Source organism: Marmota monax, unplaced genomic scaffold (assembly GCF_021218885.2).
Source record: "Marmota monax isolate L192 unplaced genomic scaffold, Marmota_monax_Labrador192_F-V1.1 WCK01_AAM20220418_F8-fsc00007, whole genome shotgun sequence".
In the NCBI taxonomy this organism is placed as follows: domain Eukaryota; kingdom Metazoa; phylum Chordata; class Mammalia; order Rodentia; family Sciuridae; genus Marmota; species Marmota monax.
This window is the reverse complement of record NW_026692781.1, coordinates 10410001-10424309: the sequence shown is the minus strand read 5'-3', so window position 1 is coordinate 10424309 and position 14309 is coordinate 10410001. Positions and strand designations below refer to the sequence as shown.

At 48.9% G+C, this 14309-nt stretch overlaps 1 protein-coding gene across 1 annotated transcript; it reads left to right on the top strand.

Annotated features, from left to right (window-relative positions):
- The first annotated feature begins 8217 nt into the window (after positions 1-8217).
- Evx2 (even-skipped homeobox 2) lies at positions 8218-11883 on the top strand. Its single transcript, XM_046447161.1, has 3 exons — positions 8218-8644; positions 9554-9834; positions 11170-11883. The coding sequence occupies exons 1-3, from the start codon at positions 8218-8220 to the stop codon at positions 11881-11883; spliced, it is 1422 nt and encodes a 473-aa protein (XP_046303117.1).
- The last annotated feature ends 2426 nt before the right edge of the window (positions 11884-14309 follow it).

Sequence of the window (14309 nt, the reverse complement as noted above, 5' to 3'; positions counted from 1 at the left end):
GGCCCATCCCAGGCCCTGTCTGCGACCAAGGCGGGCTCCGAGGCCTGCGCCGTGTCTCGGTTATGGCTGTTTTTGCCACCTCTCCTCGGCTCACTGGAGCTGCACAACAAAACGAAGACTAAGGACTGAGATGATCAGACTGAAGTGAAAACAGACCAATTTTTTTTTTTTATTCTATTGCTCAATCTTTCGTTAGTCTATCTCTAGACCCCAAACTCGAGAGAGCCAATGTTCTCTAACTCGGACATTGTTAACCGGCAAAGACATTTCACACTTATAAATAAGAGTCGTTGGATCAGACCCTTCCTCTACACGTACTCAATCTCCACCCAGAAAATACCCACGAAGCGCTCCCAGGGCGGCGGCAGGGACTCAATAAGAAAATCAAGCAGAGGAAAGACCCACCTCACCTCGGTGCGGCAAGCCTTGCAATCTGCCCCAGCGAAAAAGTTCATGGATGCCTGTTCCACATTTTTACATTCAGGCCGGCCGGGAATCTCCTCCCGAGCTGGGTTTCCCAGTTCTGGCACGGCCTTTCCAGACTGGCAGAAACACCCTGGAAGAGCCTCAGGAGAAGAAAGTCACTCTGCCGCCTGTCGCGAAGCTTCTGCGCCTCGCCCACAAGCCTACGGGCCTCTTGCATTTTGCAGCCACCACCCACCTCCGCCCTTACTCACGCCAATTAATTGAAAACTTCACTTTCCCAAGAACCTTTGTTTCGCTTCCTTTTTCAAGTTATCAACTGCATAGAACTAAGAGGGGCAAGTTAAGAGGGCACTTTTCACAAGTTAAGGGAAAACTTGTAATGGGAGCAACCCAGAGCATCTAGGTCTGATTTCTATGGGATGAGGTAGGCTTCCAATAGCTCTGGTGGGGCTTAGACCCACCTCTGGGATACTGTTGCCAGAGTGTTAGGAATTACTGTCCCTGATTCCTCTTTATCCCCCCTGCCATTCCTCTCTGCCTTAGAGCGCCAGCCCATTATCCCCCTGATCTTAGCAATTAATATCCAGTATGGGTCCTGTGTCCTCCCAAGCTCTGTCTTAGGAGCAGTATTAGTTAAGAACGACCAATGGTGCTAGGGTGGGTGTGGAAGCCCTCAGAGTGAGCCAATTTGTTTTTGTGGCATCAACTCTCCAGGCCAGCCTATCTCCAAGAAAATCACTCCCCTAAATCTGTGATTGGTGAGGCCAACTGGCCACCCAGTCCCATTGCTCCCAGACCAAAGACAGGTCCTGAATAACATGAAGAAAAAAAGCCAGCAAGACTCTTCTGGGCCTGGCCTGGCATTGCAGGGTGGGCTGCTGGTGTTGAGAGTGTTGACATGCAAAACACAGTAACCATAAAAGGCTCAAATAAAGGGGAAAGTTATGAGAGAGGTGCTGGAAAAGAATAGCAAGAGAATTAGTTTGACCTTTTTGAAGTCCTAGACATGTTCATGATCAAATTCAAGACAGGGGCAGCCTGAACTTTGCAGAATTGTAGGTAATAGAATTTTGCTGATGAGAACAATTTTGACTACTTGGGAAAAAAGGCAAAAGTTAGCAATGAAATCTGGATTGCATTTTTAAAAGGCTGACTAGAACAGGTGACAGAGTTGTGGACTTTTTGGAAGGGACTAGCTAGGGATTAACTCGACCATTTTAGTACCATATCACTAACCACAGGCCACCTGAGACACTTTTGTTACTTGTTCTTTTTCTCAGAGCAGGAAAACATTGAGATACTTTCAAATTTTCTCTGACCTAAGAAACAAAACACAACCCCAGATTTATTTAAATATGTCTAAAGCATAACTGGAACTAAAGAATTTTAGTTTCTTAAAACTAAACATTTTGGTAGTTTTATGCTCTTGGATTTCAGTACCATTTTCTTTCTGATAAATATATTTAAACAACCAATTGTAAAAAAAATTTAAAAAGTCAAATCAAATAGGAAGGAAGAATCCATCAAGTTTCTGCTTGCAGGCGACCATTGCTTTAGATTTAAATTTCCATGTGGTGCATTAATTTTTCTAGAAGGAAAATTTGAATTAATGCTTAAGCTGAGACTTCTCAATCGGGCCCTGCTTCCAAATGCCCTTTGGATCCTTTGCAAGGCTTGGGATTTCTCTGTCCATCCCAAAGGGCAGAGAGGGAGATTTTGAATAATAAGATTTGTCTCTTACTATTCTGATGCAAGCCTTCAGAAAAGTTATTAAAGGCTCAGTCCAGTAGGAGGGGGTTCAACCTAGGAAAGAGGCTCTGAATCAGCCCTATGTGGGCCTCTTAAGTTCCAGAACCCCAGGGCAACTACTACTATTGGATTGTAGGGCCATGGCTGAGTACTAGGTAAAGTCGTGACTGTTATGTTACTAAAGTAATGATGCTCATAGTTGAATTTGCAGAAACATTTCATTTAGCTTATATATCCTGTATTTGAACTGATTTTGGATTTAAACGTAATGGGAATCATTGTCTTTGGTTGTCCTGAAGCACGGACTGAGCCCTACATAACTCTCTCTCTCCCTCCCCCCATCCTTGTGTATCATGTTGAGGTTTTAATTACAGAAATAGGTTTTGTTAAAGGAAAGACTTTTGCAATGAGAAATGGCTCCAAATTCTTTCATGAAATATTTTGATGCATTTCCTGATTTGGGTGAAAAACTCATAACTTTCTTTGTTGCCCAAAGTACCACTTTATTCTCTCAACACTTGCTCCTCTTCCTCCTCTCTCCACAAACACCTTTTTTTTTTTTTTTTTTTGGTCATGGATGCTGTTATGGAAGTAAAGCATTGCTTTTCTTCCTTGTAGATGATCTTTCAAATTATGCTCCTGTCCTGGGTTGAAATGGGTAAACATCTAACGTAATTTAGATTTAGATTTTTTTTCTGTGTTGCAGATTGAACTCAAGGAACCTTTGTTAAAGTTGCTGTGCTTGCCAAAACAGCAATGAACTCAATTAACCACATAATCAGTGGCTATTAAGACCAGGATGACAGGGTCCTATCAAAGTGGGATCCTGGGGATTCCTTTGAAAGCATTTACCTTGATGGCCACAACCAGGAAGTGCAGGACACCCTCCTAATTAACCAACCTGTAAGAAGTCAGAGTTTGTACAAAGAGACTTAATTCCAAATAAAGTCTTAAGTCCAGTGGAACTGGCTGGACAGTGCTCTCAACCATGCTTGTGTCCTGCCAACTCTGGAGCTAACCCCCCTCTCCAGCCATACCCAGTGTCTCTCAGGGTGGAAATTTCAAAGAAACAACAACCAAAAAAATCAAAACCAAAACACAACCTAGGATGCAGAAAAAGGGGCTCTAGCAATAGGCACAAAGTGGAATCCTGCATTTGGGTAGTTGGCATGTCTAAGATGTAATCTGTTTAGGTTTAACAACAAAACTAGACTTTATTAAATGAAAATCGTTTGTAACAACAACAAAGACCCACTCCAAACACAAAGCAGCATTTGGTGAAACCCGGTTCGCCTTTCATAGGGCAGCAGCCCTCCTTTGGGACTGAGAAAACTCCTCCAGCTTTGGAGGGAATTAAACAGAGAGGATCTTCCTTGACGGAGAAGCACTAATCTCACAGGGTTGGGGATGGTGGGGAGGGGGAACAGGAGGGTGGGACCATAGCTTGAGGACCTGGTGACTTGTTGCCCCTCTCGCTTTTGATAAATAAAATAAAAATTGGGGCAGCAATTTACTGTTTTGTCAGAGCTCTCTCAAGGTGTGGAGTTGACCTATAAAAATACACTTTCCTAGCAAAACTACTGTTAGTTTAACCCCAATAAATGCTCATTATGCAATCGCTTGAGGCAAAAGAAAATAAGTCTATCTACCTATCTTCATTTCGCAGAACTCACGGTCTTCACGGGGAATCCACGTCGTGATCACCAGCAAGGCAGTGATGAAGGCTGGGAAAGTGCCTAAGCGTGAAGGTGGAGTCCCGAGGCAGGCGGAGTGGTCAGAATCCGCTTCCTTGACTGGCGGCGAGCAATTCCCCACGCCTGGCGCTAGATGTCCCTGCAAGTTCTCCCGTCGCTTCTGAGGACAGAGGAGCTTGGGGCAGGCGGTGGGTCTGTGTAGCCCCAGTGTCCAGGGAAAAAAGTACCCACCCAACCCCTCACCCATAACTGTCCCAGGTGTGTCGCGGGATTTCAAGGGAAGGGGGAGACAGAAGCAACTAAACTGACCCAGATGAGACAGAGAACCAAAGGTTTGCCTGCTCAGGGATGGAGCATGAAGTAGTTAGTACCAAGTCAGGCCTGGTTCTTCAACCCCTCAGTCCATCCTTAAAAATCGAAACCTCCAGCCATGGGGGATTGAGCTTAGCCTAAAGAAAACGTGCCATGAGCTCCCCCCTGACTGTGGTTGTTCCGCTGTCCCACCACACTCTGGGCCCAGCTCTCAAGAAAGCATGCGTTTTCACTGGATGGTGGCCGCAGCTACCCGAAACCCTTGGCTAGGAAACCGCCGCGAGGCTCTTCTGCAGCTCTGGCTTTACCCGCTCCACTCCCCTCTGGCAGCTGAAATCGATTTTTATTACCTTAAGTCTCAAACCAAAAAATGTTTATTTACCACTTCACCCCAGAGGACCCGCTGCAAATATTTAGTCTGGAGACCTAACAAAACAAACAAACAAAAAATTAGGCTTCATTCTTTCAAGCAAAAAGTGCTTTTTAAACTGTATGGAGAAAATTTTTCCCGCACTCCATTTCACCCCCATCTTAAAAATCACTGCCAAGCTATGCCTCCTGAGTTGGATTCTTGTTGTACTGAGTGGGCCCTGTACCTTGGTAGCGGGTAGGAGAGCTTGAAGCATCTAAAAACTTGGAACATTTGACAATCCTGGTCCCAGCCTTAGCCTATAGATTCTGGAAGAGGTGTGAATTTTCATCCATAAACATCAACAGTACTGTGCTGTTCTCTCTACCCTTACAATTTTTTTGAAGTAGGCCTGAATTTAAATAAGACAGGCAAAATATGAGAAAAATAAAACAAAACAAAAGCTATTCAAAATTTAGAACTATCTTAAGGCTTTTATATTGTTGGAGATAAATTTAAATCACGAACAAGTCGCTAAACTTATGTGTCTAAGAGGGAAATGTAATTAATTTCAGAGTTGCTGTGAGATTTAGAAGAGATAATAATACAGGTAAGAAGCACCTTCAATTACATATAAGGACTTTATGTAAATTAGCCAATATTACTACAACTAGTGGGTATGGAGAATAAGTAAATTAAGGGTCACTAAATACTGAAATGGAATATTCACTGCGCTCCAGGAAACATTGTCTGCTAAATGCAGTAGTGAAAAATGGTAGGTGTCTTTTACTGTGAGTAGTTTCCCTGACATGGTCTCAAATATACTTATTGGAATAAACGTGTTAGAAACACAAACTTAGTGTTATTTAAAAGGTGCAAAATAGTTTTCTAAACCACTAATGAATGAAGGTGCCGCCAAAAATGGTTTTGTACCTTTTCAATAGACTGAGGTAGGGTTTGACGCTGCCTTTGGAACTAGAGACGCCAGATCCCAGTGGAAGCGAGGAAGTGGGAGACCGTGAGCTGGCTGGGTGATAGAGGAAACGGTGCCTGTCTGCACCCCAGACCCCAGAGGCTGCTGTATTTGAAAAGCCTCTCACAGTCGCCTAAACCGCGAGGAAAACAGATGGGGGCGCCAAACGACAGCAATAAAGGCATCAGCGGATTTCCGCTCAAGCAATGCCTCCACTTCCCCCCACCGCCGCCAGGATCTTGACCCCCCCACGGACCGGAGCCTGGACCAAAGTGCCCCATTTAGTCCCTAGAGCAAGCGGGGATTGAGTAGCGGGGCACCCTTCCTAGATCAAGGGGACAGCGCCTGCCAGAACTCGTGGATCTGGCTGTTGGGGTTGAGGAGCGGGTGGGGGCGTCCACAGGGCTGGGCTCCTGACGCGCTAATGGCCCCAAAGTCTTCATGATGAGAACGCGAGAGCTCGGTGTTGAGTGGTAACAGGGGCACAGGAGGAGGTGGATGGCTGATAGAATCCTCAGAATGTTGCCGAATGCCCAGCGGTCTCTCTGCCCCCAGCCTCAGCATGCCTATTGAGCTTTCCGTTTATTACCTTAAAGAGGTGGAATTGATTTTCCAAGCAAAGCTCGCGATGTTGAAGTAAGTTGGCGCCAAGGGGAACAGTAGAGAAACTTTTGGCAATGACTATATGTGTATATATGTATATAAATATACTTCACACCTCGCCTCCCCTTTCATTCGTGACGCGCCCCCAGTGGGTCTAAGGTTAAAAGGAAAGCGCCAACAGACAGATGGGCAAATAGACCCTGGGTTTGCCCCATCGCACCTCGATGTGTTGGGTGTGTCAGAAGAAGGAAAGGAGGGGGCCCAGGTTGGGGTCTGAGTTGGCTCTGGGGCGGGGATGCAGGACCCGCGCACAGTGCCCAGACTGCTAGGGTCTCCTGGTCGCTTCAGAAGCTCAGGAGTTGGATCTCGGTGTCCTATCCCTGTTTTCGCCCTGGTACCACAGGCGGGCGGGCATAATGCATCCGGAGGTGGGGCAGGGTGGGGCACAAGCGCGGGAGGAGATGAGGAGCGGCCTTGAGTGAAGATTGATCTTCGTTAAAATGGTTGCCACCGGCGTCATTATGACTATCAAAGTTAACGCCAAAAGGCTCAGCCGCCAACCTCAGGCCGCAAGGAGCAGCTGCAAGGTTGGTCGGGAATTCTCATCGCCCGGACTCAGCGCTGGGAACACGAGGGGCCACAGGTAAGGAAGGGACTCGGGTGGAAAGGGAGGAAGGAGGAAAGACAGAATCAAGGGCAAAAGGAGGAAGGGCAGAGGCAGAAGGCGGCTGACGCTCCTCTATCCCCCACCCCCTTTAACCTCGAAATCCACTTACTTGGGCACAAATAATCAAATTTGAGGAGGGAAGGGGGAAACTGGTAACCATAAAAAGTGGATTCGGCGCTGCCCGTATGGCACTGTAAATCGCGACTATGTTTAAAGTTAGCTGTCGCATTCTGCTTTCAAGTCGTCCAGTGTAGTTCACTTCCCCCAGGGAAAATGAGTAGGTGAGAAGTCTATCCATCAGCAGAAATATAAAAGTTAAAAACAAAAAGAAAACAAAATAAAAACCAAACTAGGGACTTCGAGTTCAGAACAAACCAGGCAAACTTAGAAAAATCAGAGAGGATTTAATGATTTCGGTTTGGAACAGCGGGCCCAACATACTTCCCTGGCCACTCTACAAATCTACAGACATCTCTCTCTCTCTCTCTCTCTCTCTCTCTCTCTCTCTCTCTCTCTCTCTCTCTCTCTCCTCTTCTCTCTTTTCCCCCTCCCCCTCCTTCCCTCCCTTCTTCTCCCCCCCTTCTGTGGGAGGAGAACACCCAGGCTGAGACGAAGAAGTAGCTAGGCAGAGAACTCAGCTTCCTATTTGTTAAATAAAATACATATTTGGTTCTGAAAACAGAAAGATAAGTAATCCAGTCAGGAGCCCCGCAAGGTCTTCTCCTTACGCAACTCTTCCTGCATCCTCCCCCTTGTCCCCCCCCCCTTACGCCCCCAGCTTGTAAATGTTTTTTAAAAAATCTTCCTGAGGATCTACTCTGGAAAAATCAAAGCATTATCTATTATTTAACACATATCTGTGTCCATGGAAAAATGAGGAAGGCGCTGCATGATTAGGACCTAAGGGGCAACCCAGCAAACTGAGAGCGTAATGATGCCCCTAAATGAAGGGGGAAATGTGCCGCGGCGCGCTCTATTAATCAGACTGTCAATTTCACCCCCGAGGCCAAACCCCCGGGCGAGCAGAACTGGCTCCGAACGGGCAAAGGACCGGAGCCTTCTTCCTCACTTCTTGTCTCTTCTCATCTTCTACCTGGATCTATTTGTCTGCTCTGAAGTCGCCTTCATTACCCACTGACAGGAGCGTGTATTTATTTGCTTATAAACCTGTTACAATAAATGATTATTCGAACGGCGTCATTCGTACCTTAATGACGAGCGGGCGCTACTTTTTGATGAATGACATCTCGGGCTCGGAAGGATGTATGGGTCATTTTGACCAGTCATTCCCTCGCTCTGGCATCCCACAATTTTTCCGCCTCCCTCCAAAAGAGATAATAATATTTAGAGGCGCTTGCTGGGGCTGAATGAGAATTAGCCCTAGACGCAGAGCATCATTAGGACGGGACAGCCGGGCCACTGTGACATTTTTTAGAAAGCTGAGATGATGGAAAGAATAAGAAAAGAGATGATTCTGATGGAGAGAGGGCTCCACAGCCCTACCGCCAGCAAGAGGTTCTCCAATTTGTCCGACTCCGCTGGCAGTGCTGTGCTGGAGGCCCTGGAAAATTCGCAGCACCCAGCTCGCCTCAGTCCGCGCCTACCTTCCGCCCCCCTACACGGCGCTCTGGGAGACCTCCCCGCCAAGGGCAAATTCGAAATAGACACTTTGTTCAACCTGCAGCACCCGGGCAGCGAAAGCACCGTCTCCTCCGAAATCGCCTCCGCTACCGAGAGCCGCAAGAAGCCGAGCCATTATTCAGAGGCGGCCGCCGAGGCCGACATGAGCAGCGACGTGGAGGTGGGCTGCTCGGCGCTTCGTTCCCCCAGCGGCCTCGGCGCTGCGCCGCTCAAGGAAAACAATGGCAAAGGTAAACGCTCAGCCCGCGGACTCTACAGTCCGGTCTTCCTTGCTTCTCCGCGGCCCTCACTAGTCCTTCCCGGAGGCTTTGCCCTTCTCCGACCCTCCGCAAGCAAGCTGTACCGAACTTGCGAGTGTAGGACGCATGCTAGGGACTGCCCACGGGTTCCACTCCTTGAGCCCTATCACGCGGCGCAGGCCTGCGGAGCCTGGAGCTCCAGGCCCCGCTCGTCCTGGCTCCTGCGTTCGAGAAAATATTTCTGTGTGCCGGTCTAAGAGGTAGAGCGAGCTGACAGACCCCTAGCGAGAGGCCCAGACGTCTCGGGAAGGGTACCCTGAACAGCTTCTCTGAACCCCGCCACCTCTGAGCTCTCAGGGCCGGGTGGAGGGAGTTATTTTCTGGGTAAGTCAGGGAGTTTCTCCCGGCGCCTCTGCTCGACCGCTTAGGCCCCGGGAAGAAAGAGTTGAAAAGTAGATTCCACCCCCTAAGGGCTCTGGTTTGAGCTGCTGTTTTGGAAACTTCAAATATTTTTAACCAAATCTGAAACAAACAAACAAAAACTGTCAAAGAAAGGCTAGAGGCTGTACAGAAAGCCACCCTGGGGTCTCCAGACCATCGAAAATCTAGTGCTTCTCAAACTGCGCCCCGAGGTAGGCATTTTCTCTCTGCCAGTTTTCTTCCTCAGTGGAAAATTTCTAATTACTAAAAAAAAAAAAAAAAAAATCCCCCAATTCCATTTCTATTATTTGGTTATGAAGGGCTCCTCAAACTTTATTGATTCCATTAACGGCAGCAATTTGTAAGCATGACAGACCCCATCAATTCCGGCAGCGACTTTCCTTCCTGACGCGACTTCCCCTATTGCAGGGCTCTAGGCCCCCACAGAAACCCATGTGCTGTCGACTGTTTGTTTGCCAGGGTACACGGAGAGCGGCTCGGCGGCTGGAACCACGACGTCAGCGTCGGGCTCGGGCCTCGGCAGCCTGCATGGAGGCGGTGGCGGCGGCGGCGGCAGCGGCGGGGGTGCGGCGTTGGGCGGCTCTGGCTCTGGCGCAGATCAGGTGCGGCGTTACCGAACTGCGTTCACCCGTGAGCAGATCGCGCGCCTGGAGAAAGAATTCTACCGAGAGAACTATGTGTCGCGGCCCCGCCGGTGCGAGCTGGCCGCTGCGCTGAACCTGCCCGAAACCACCATCAAGGTATCGATTCCTACGCGCGCCTGCTTTGGTCTCCCCCGGGGCGTCTGGGTTGATTTCTTTTCCCTCTTTCTCCTTTCTGGGTGGCTAGATTCAGCGAGGGCCTGGAAATCCGCGGGGGTTGTCACCCAAGGAGTTGGCTTATTTCTTCCTCCTATGCGGAATCCTGACGGCTAACCGGCCTGGCTGGCCTGGGAAGACCCCAGAATGGCGGCGCCGATGGCTCAAACCCGCCCTCGCTTCTGCTTGATTCTGCCCAACGCCTGCCTCCCCAGTTGCCTCCTCGCCCATGCCCTGGTCCCACTTTCCCCTATGCGACAAAGCCAACTGGTCTTTGTTCCTCTGGCACGAACCCGAAATGAAACTTCATTTGATTTTAGAGATTTATTTTTCACATAAATCGTTAATACATGGAGAAAAGGATAGTCTTTTAAAAATCGATTGGGCTGAGAACGTAGTTTCCTAAACATTTTTTTTTTCCCTCTCGGGAAAAGGTCAACCTCCTGGGGAGAAAACGCAACGAAATTGTGTGTGTGTATTTATATTATTATTATTATTATTTTTATTATACGTTTGGCTGAGAGAGTCGACAGGTTGGGCGACTTGGTAAACACTTAATGGAGCATTCAACCCTCTAGAAAAAGAGCAAACTTCATGGGATAAAAGGATGTGGAGGCCTTCCTCCAGTTTGATAGGGCTTTCTTTAATTTAGGGTTGTGACGAATGTCTTTATTAGACACTGTGTTAGGAGGGGTAGAAAAGTCCCCTTCCCAGTTTATGGGGACATTGCTCTCGCCACTCATTTAAGGCAAATGATTCCCACAAAATCATCCCTTCAATACCCTAATCGGACCCGTGCCCCCAGGGGCCGGTCCTTGAAACTCTGAGGGCTCAAGACCTGGCACCGCGACCTCTCAGAAAAACTGCGCCACAGCCTCTCTTCAGAGGCTGTTCGGAATCCCCGTGCAAATCCTGGGATTGAGAGTCCGGGTGCTCAGCGAGGCTGGACACCGGTGGGTGGCGGGAGGGAGAGGAAAGGTTGGGTTGAATATGCAGAGAGAATATGCAGCAAGAACTAAGAAAGCTACAGTCCAGGAGCCGCAGCAGGCTGACTTGAGATAAAACTCTTCTTCGCTGAGGAAGGTGTGCCTACGGTGATCTACACATTGCCGTCCACACTGTCCCAACTGGGAGAGCAGAGGGCACTTGGGGCTAAGCCCAGGGTGAGAGGAGAAGGCCAGACCATTCGAAGGGCCGGGAGGGGCCGGGAGGCCCGGGGCGGGGACGGGGGAAATGGGGCGCTCCCTAACTCGGGCCGCGGCGCGGCTCTCCCCGCAGGTGTGGTTCCAGAACCGGCGCATGAAGGACAAGCGGCAGCGTCTGGCCATGTCGTGGCCGCACCCAGCCGACCCCAGCTTCTACACCTACATGATGACGCATGCGGCAGCCACCGGAAGCCTGCCCTACCCTTTCCACTCGCACGTGCCGCTGCACTACTACCCACACGTGGGCGTCACGGCGGCAGCAGCTGCGGCCGCAGCTTCTGGTGCAGCGGCCGCAGCTTCGTCGCCCTTTGCTACTTCCATCCGTCCACTGGACACCTTCCGCGCCCTCTCTCATCCCTACTCCCGGCCGGAGCTGCTGTGCAGCTTCCGCCACCCGGGTCTCTACCAGGCGCCCGCGGCCGCTGCGGGGCTTAACAGTGCTGCCTCTGCCGCTGCCGCTGCAGCAGCTGCAGCGGCTGCGGCCTCCTCGGCGGCTGCGGCCGGGGCGCCCCCCAGCGGCGGCTCTGCGCCCTGCTCATGCCTCAGTTGCCACAGCAGTCAGTCCGCTGCAGCTGCTGCAGCCGCAGCTGCCGCAGCCCTGGGCTCTCGAAGTGGAGGTGGCGGCGGCGGCGGCGGCGGCGCTGGGGCCGCGGGGGGCTCGGACTTCGGCTGCAGCGCCGGGGCGCCGCGCTCCGAGAGCGGCTTCTTACCCTATTCTGCGGCAGTGCTTAGCAAGACCGCCGTGAGCCCGCCAGACCAGAGGGACGAGGCGCCGCTCACCAGATAACTACGTCGTGCCGCCAGGGGGCCGTGCCTGTAGCTCTGCGGGTGCCCGGGAGTCCCCTGTGCACCCCCTGCCCTTTCGGCGCGCTTCCCGCTGCTACCGCTGTCGCCAGGGGGCGCCCCGCGGTGCAGGAGGTTGAAAGGAACCTGCCGCGAATTGGAGGGAAGGAGTCAGCGCGAAAGCCTGGCGGGCGTCCCCCCAAATTATTTCTATTTTTGTATTTCCCAACCGTCTCTCCCCTCTTTTCCCTCCTCAAAATGTTTCCTGCCATCTGGGTCCCACTTCCCACCTCTTTCTGAGCTCTTGGTCTCCCCGAAGACAATCCCCCTATCCCCAAAGAAGTTCTCCCGGGTTTTGAGCCCTGGCTGTGCGCCCTCACGCCCGAGGCGTGAACCACGGTAGAACCACGTGGCCAGAAGCAATGCAGAACCACGACGAAGAGGGAATAGTGTGCGCTAACGCTTGTGGGAGGCGGAGTCACCCCCACCCCCAAGGTTTATGCTGCTGCTCTTTTTCTTCTAACATTTCCTTCTTTTCTTTAAACGAGGGTGGGAGGAGGTGGCAAATTTTCTCTCAACGTGAGTTTGTTGGGGGCTTTGTCCAAGCAGAGCGGGAGAATAAAAGTGTGAGAAGACCTGGAGGGTGGATGGAGAATGCGGGGTGGCTGCGGTGTGCTCGTGAGATAGTTAACTGCGTGCTGGAAACGAGATCCGTAAGACTAGTAACGGCCTTTCCGGGGAAAGACAAAGCCCCAGGTGGGGAGAGTGGAGGTCGCGCCTCTTCCTTCTGGGTCCACCATTGTTCGACTGTTTTCTCTTTGGTATCTGGTTTCAGTGAAATGAAAATGTCTGGCCTATTTTATGCAAAAGTTCTTGACTAGTGAAGTTGCCAAACCTGGCCAGGAAAGGGAACGGAAAGGAAGGCCAAGACTGACAGATCACTATAGTCTATTGGTTAGGCATTTTCAGTTTTCTAACTACCGGGTTCCACTCGATCTGGGAAATACTTGAATCTCTAGATATATAGTATCCTAAACATTTCCTTAAACACTTTTCTAACTTCGAACTCGCTATGCTCCTCCACTCCTTCCCTCCTTGCTTTCTTTTTCCTCGGGTAAAATGGTTCTTGGCACACTTCTCACGCATGTCTATTGCGCCTTCCCTCTGCAAAGCCACCACTGGGTTGCTGAGACCCGCTCTGCCAACCCCGGCTACAGGAGGGGTTTCCTTGAACTTGAAGAAAGGTACATCAAAACCCACCAGTGTTAACTGCCACGTCAATTTTGATGCTAATAATGTGCAGATTATGACGAAAATTGCCAATCATGCTCTCTGATGGACCTCCTTTGAATGTGGAATTGTAGAAAAGTTCCCCGCACGGAGACCTGCTGTCAAGTACTAACAACCCGCTAAGGGAAGTCATTAGGAGAGACGGATAAGAGACTCGGTACATAAAACATTGTTCTTGGTGCATAGAATGTATGTTATTTAATGTTATCTCTGTTACCTGAAGTGATTTCGCAGAAGAAAGCCACGTTCTTATCATCTCAATTGCCAATTTTCATTTTGGTAACTTGGACGCCCTGGGTAGACTTTTCTCTGTTAAGTTGATATTCCACCAATGTGAACAGCCTCATTAAATCAAGCCCAGATATTTCCATAATGCTCCCCGCAGAGCCACTTCACTCCTCACATAATGAGATTTTCTGAAGAGTTGAAGCCCTAAAATAACTTGCTAGTGCATGTTCAGGCCCAACCAAGTGGGTATGTGTGTGTGTGTATTAAAAGGTAGGTATGCTACCTACATATGTATGTTTATATATATGTATATGTATGTATATACGTATACATATATTTATGCTCTTAAATACATGTGTAAGAGATACACACATATCCATATATACATATTGGTATTATTTTCTGTGATTTTTTTTCAAATTCGTTTCCTGATATTTTAATTTTAAAGACACTGGATTTTAAAATTTTATTTCTTAAAAATAGGCTTTCAGTAAACTTTTGAAATAATTCATTTTCCAGAAGAAATTATTATTTTTATCAAATGGAAAATATTTCAAGGGGAAGCAGTATTTCAAAACTCCTGAGATCTGTTGAAACATTCCTGTTAGAGAACTTCCCAAGTAAATAGCAATGATTTAAAGCTGGAATTTTTTTAAGAGATGAGACTACTTATGTAAAATATTGATTTTACCAGCTCTTGCTCCGGGAGTTTACATTTTAAAAATTAATATATAATTTAAGGCTAAATAAGATAAACCAAAATATGGTACTGTTTTATCAGCTTTATCTTTTTAGATTGTTAAAGTCCTTTGTTATGATCGGTTATCAAATGTATATATAAGGTACTTTAGGCAATAATGTTTACATTTCCCCCAAAATATATATGATTGATGAGAACGCTGGTTGGTAAAA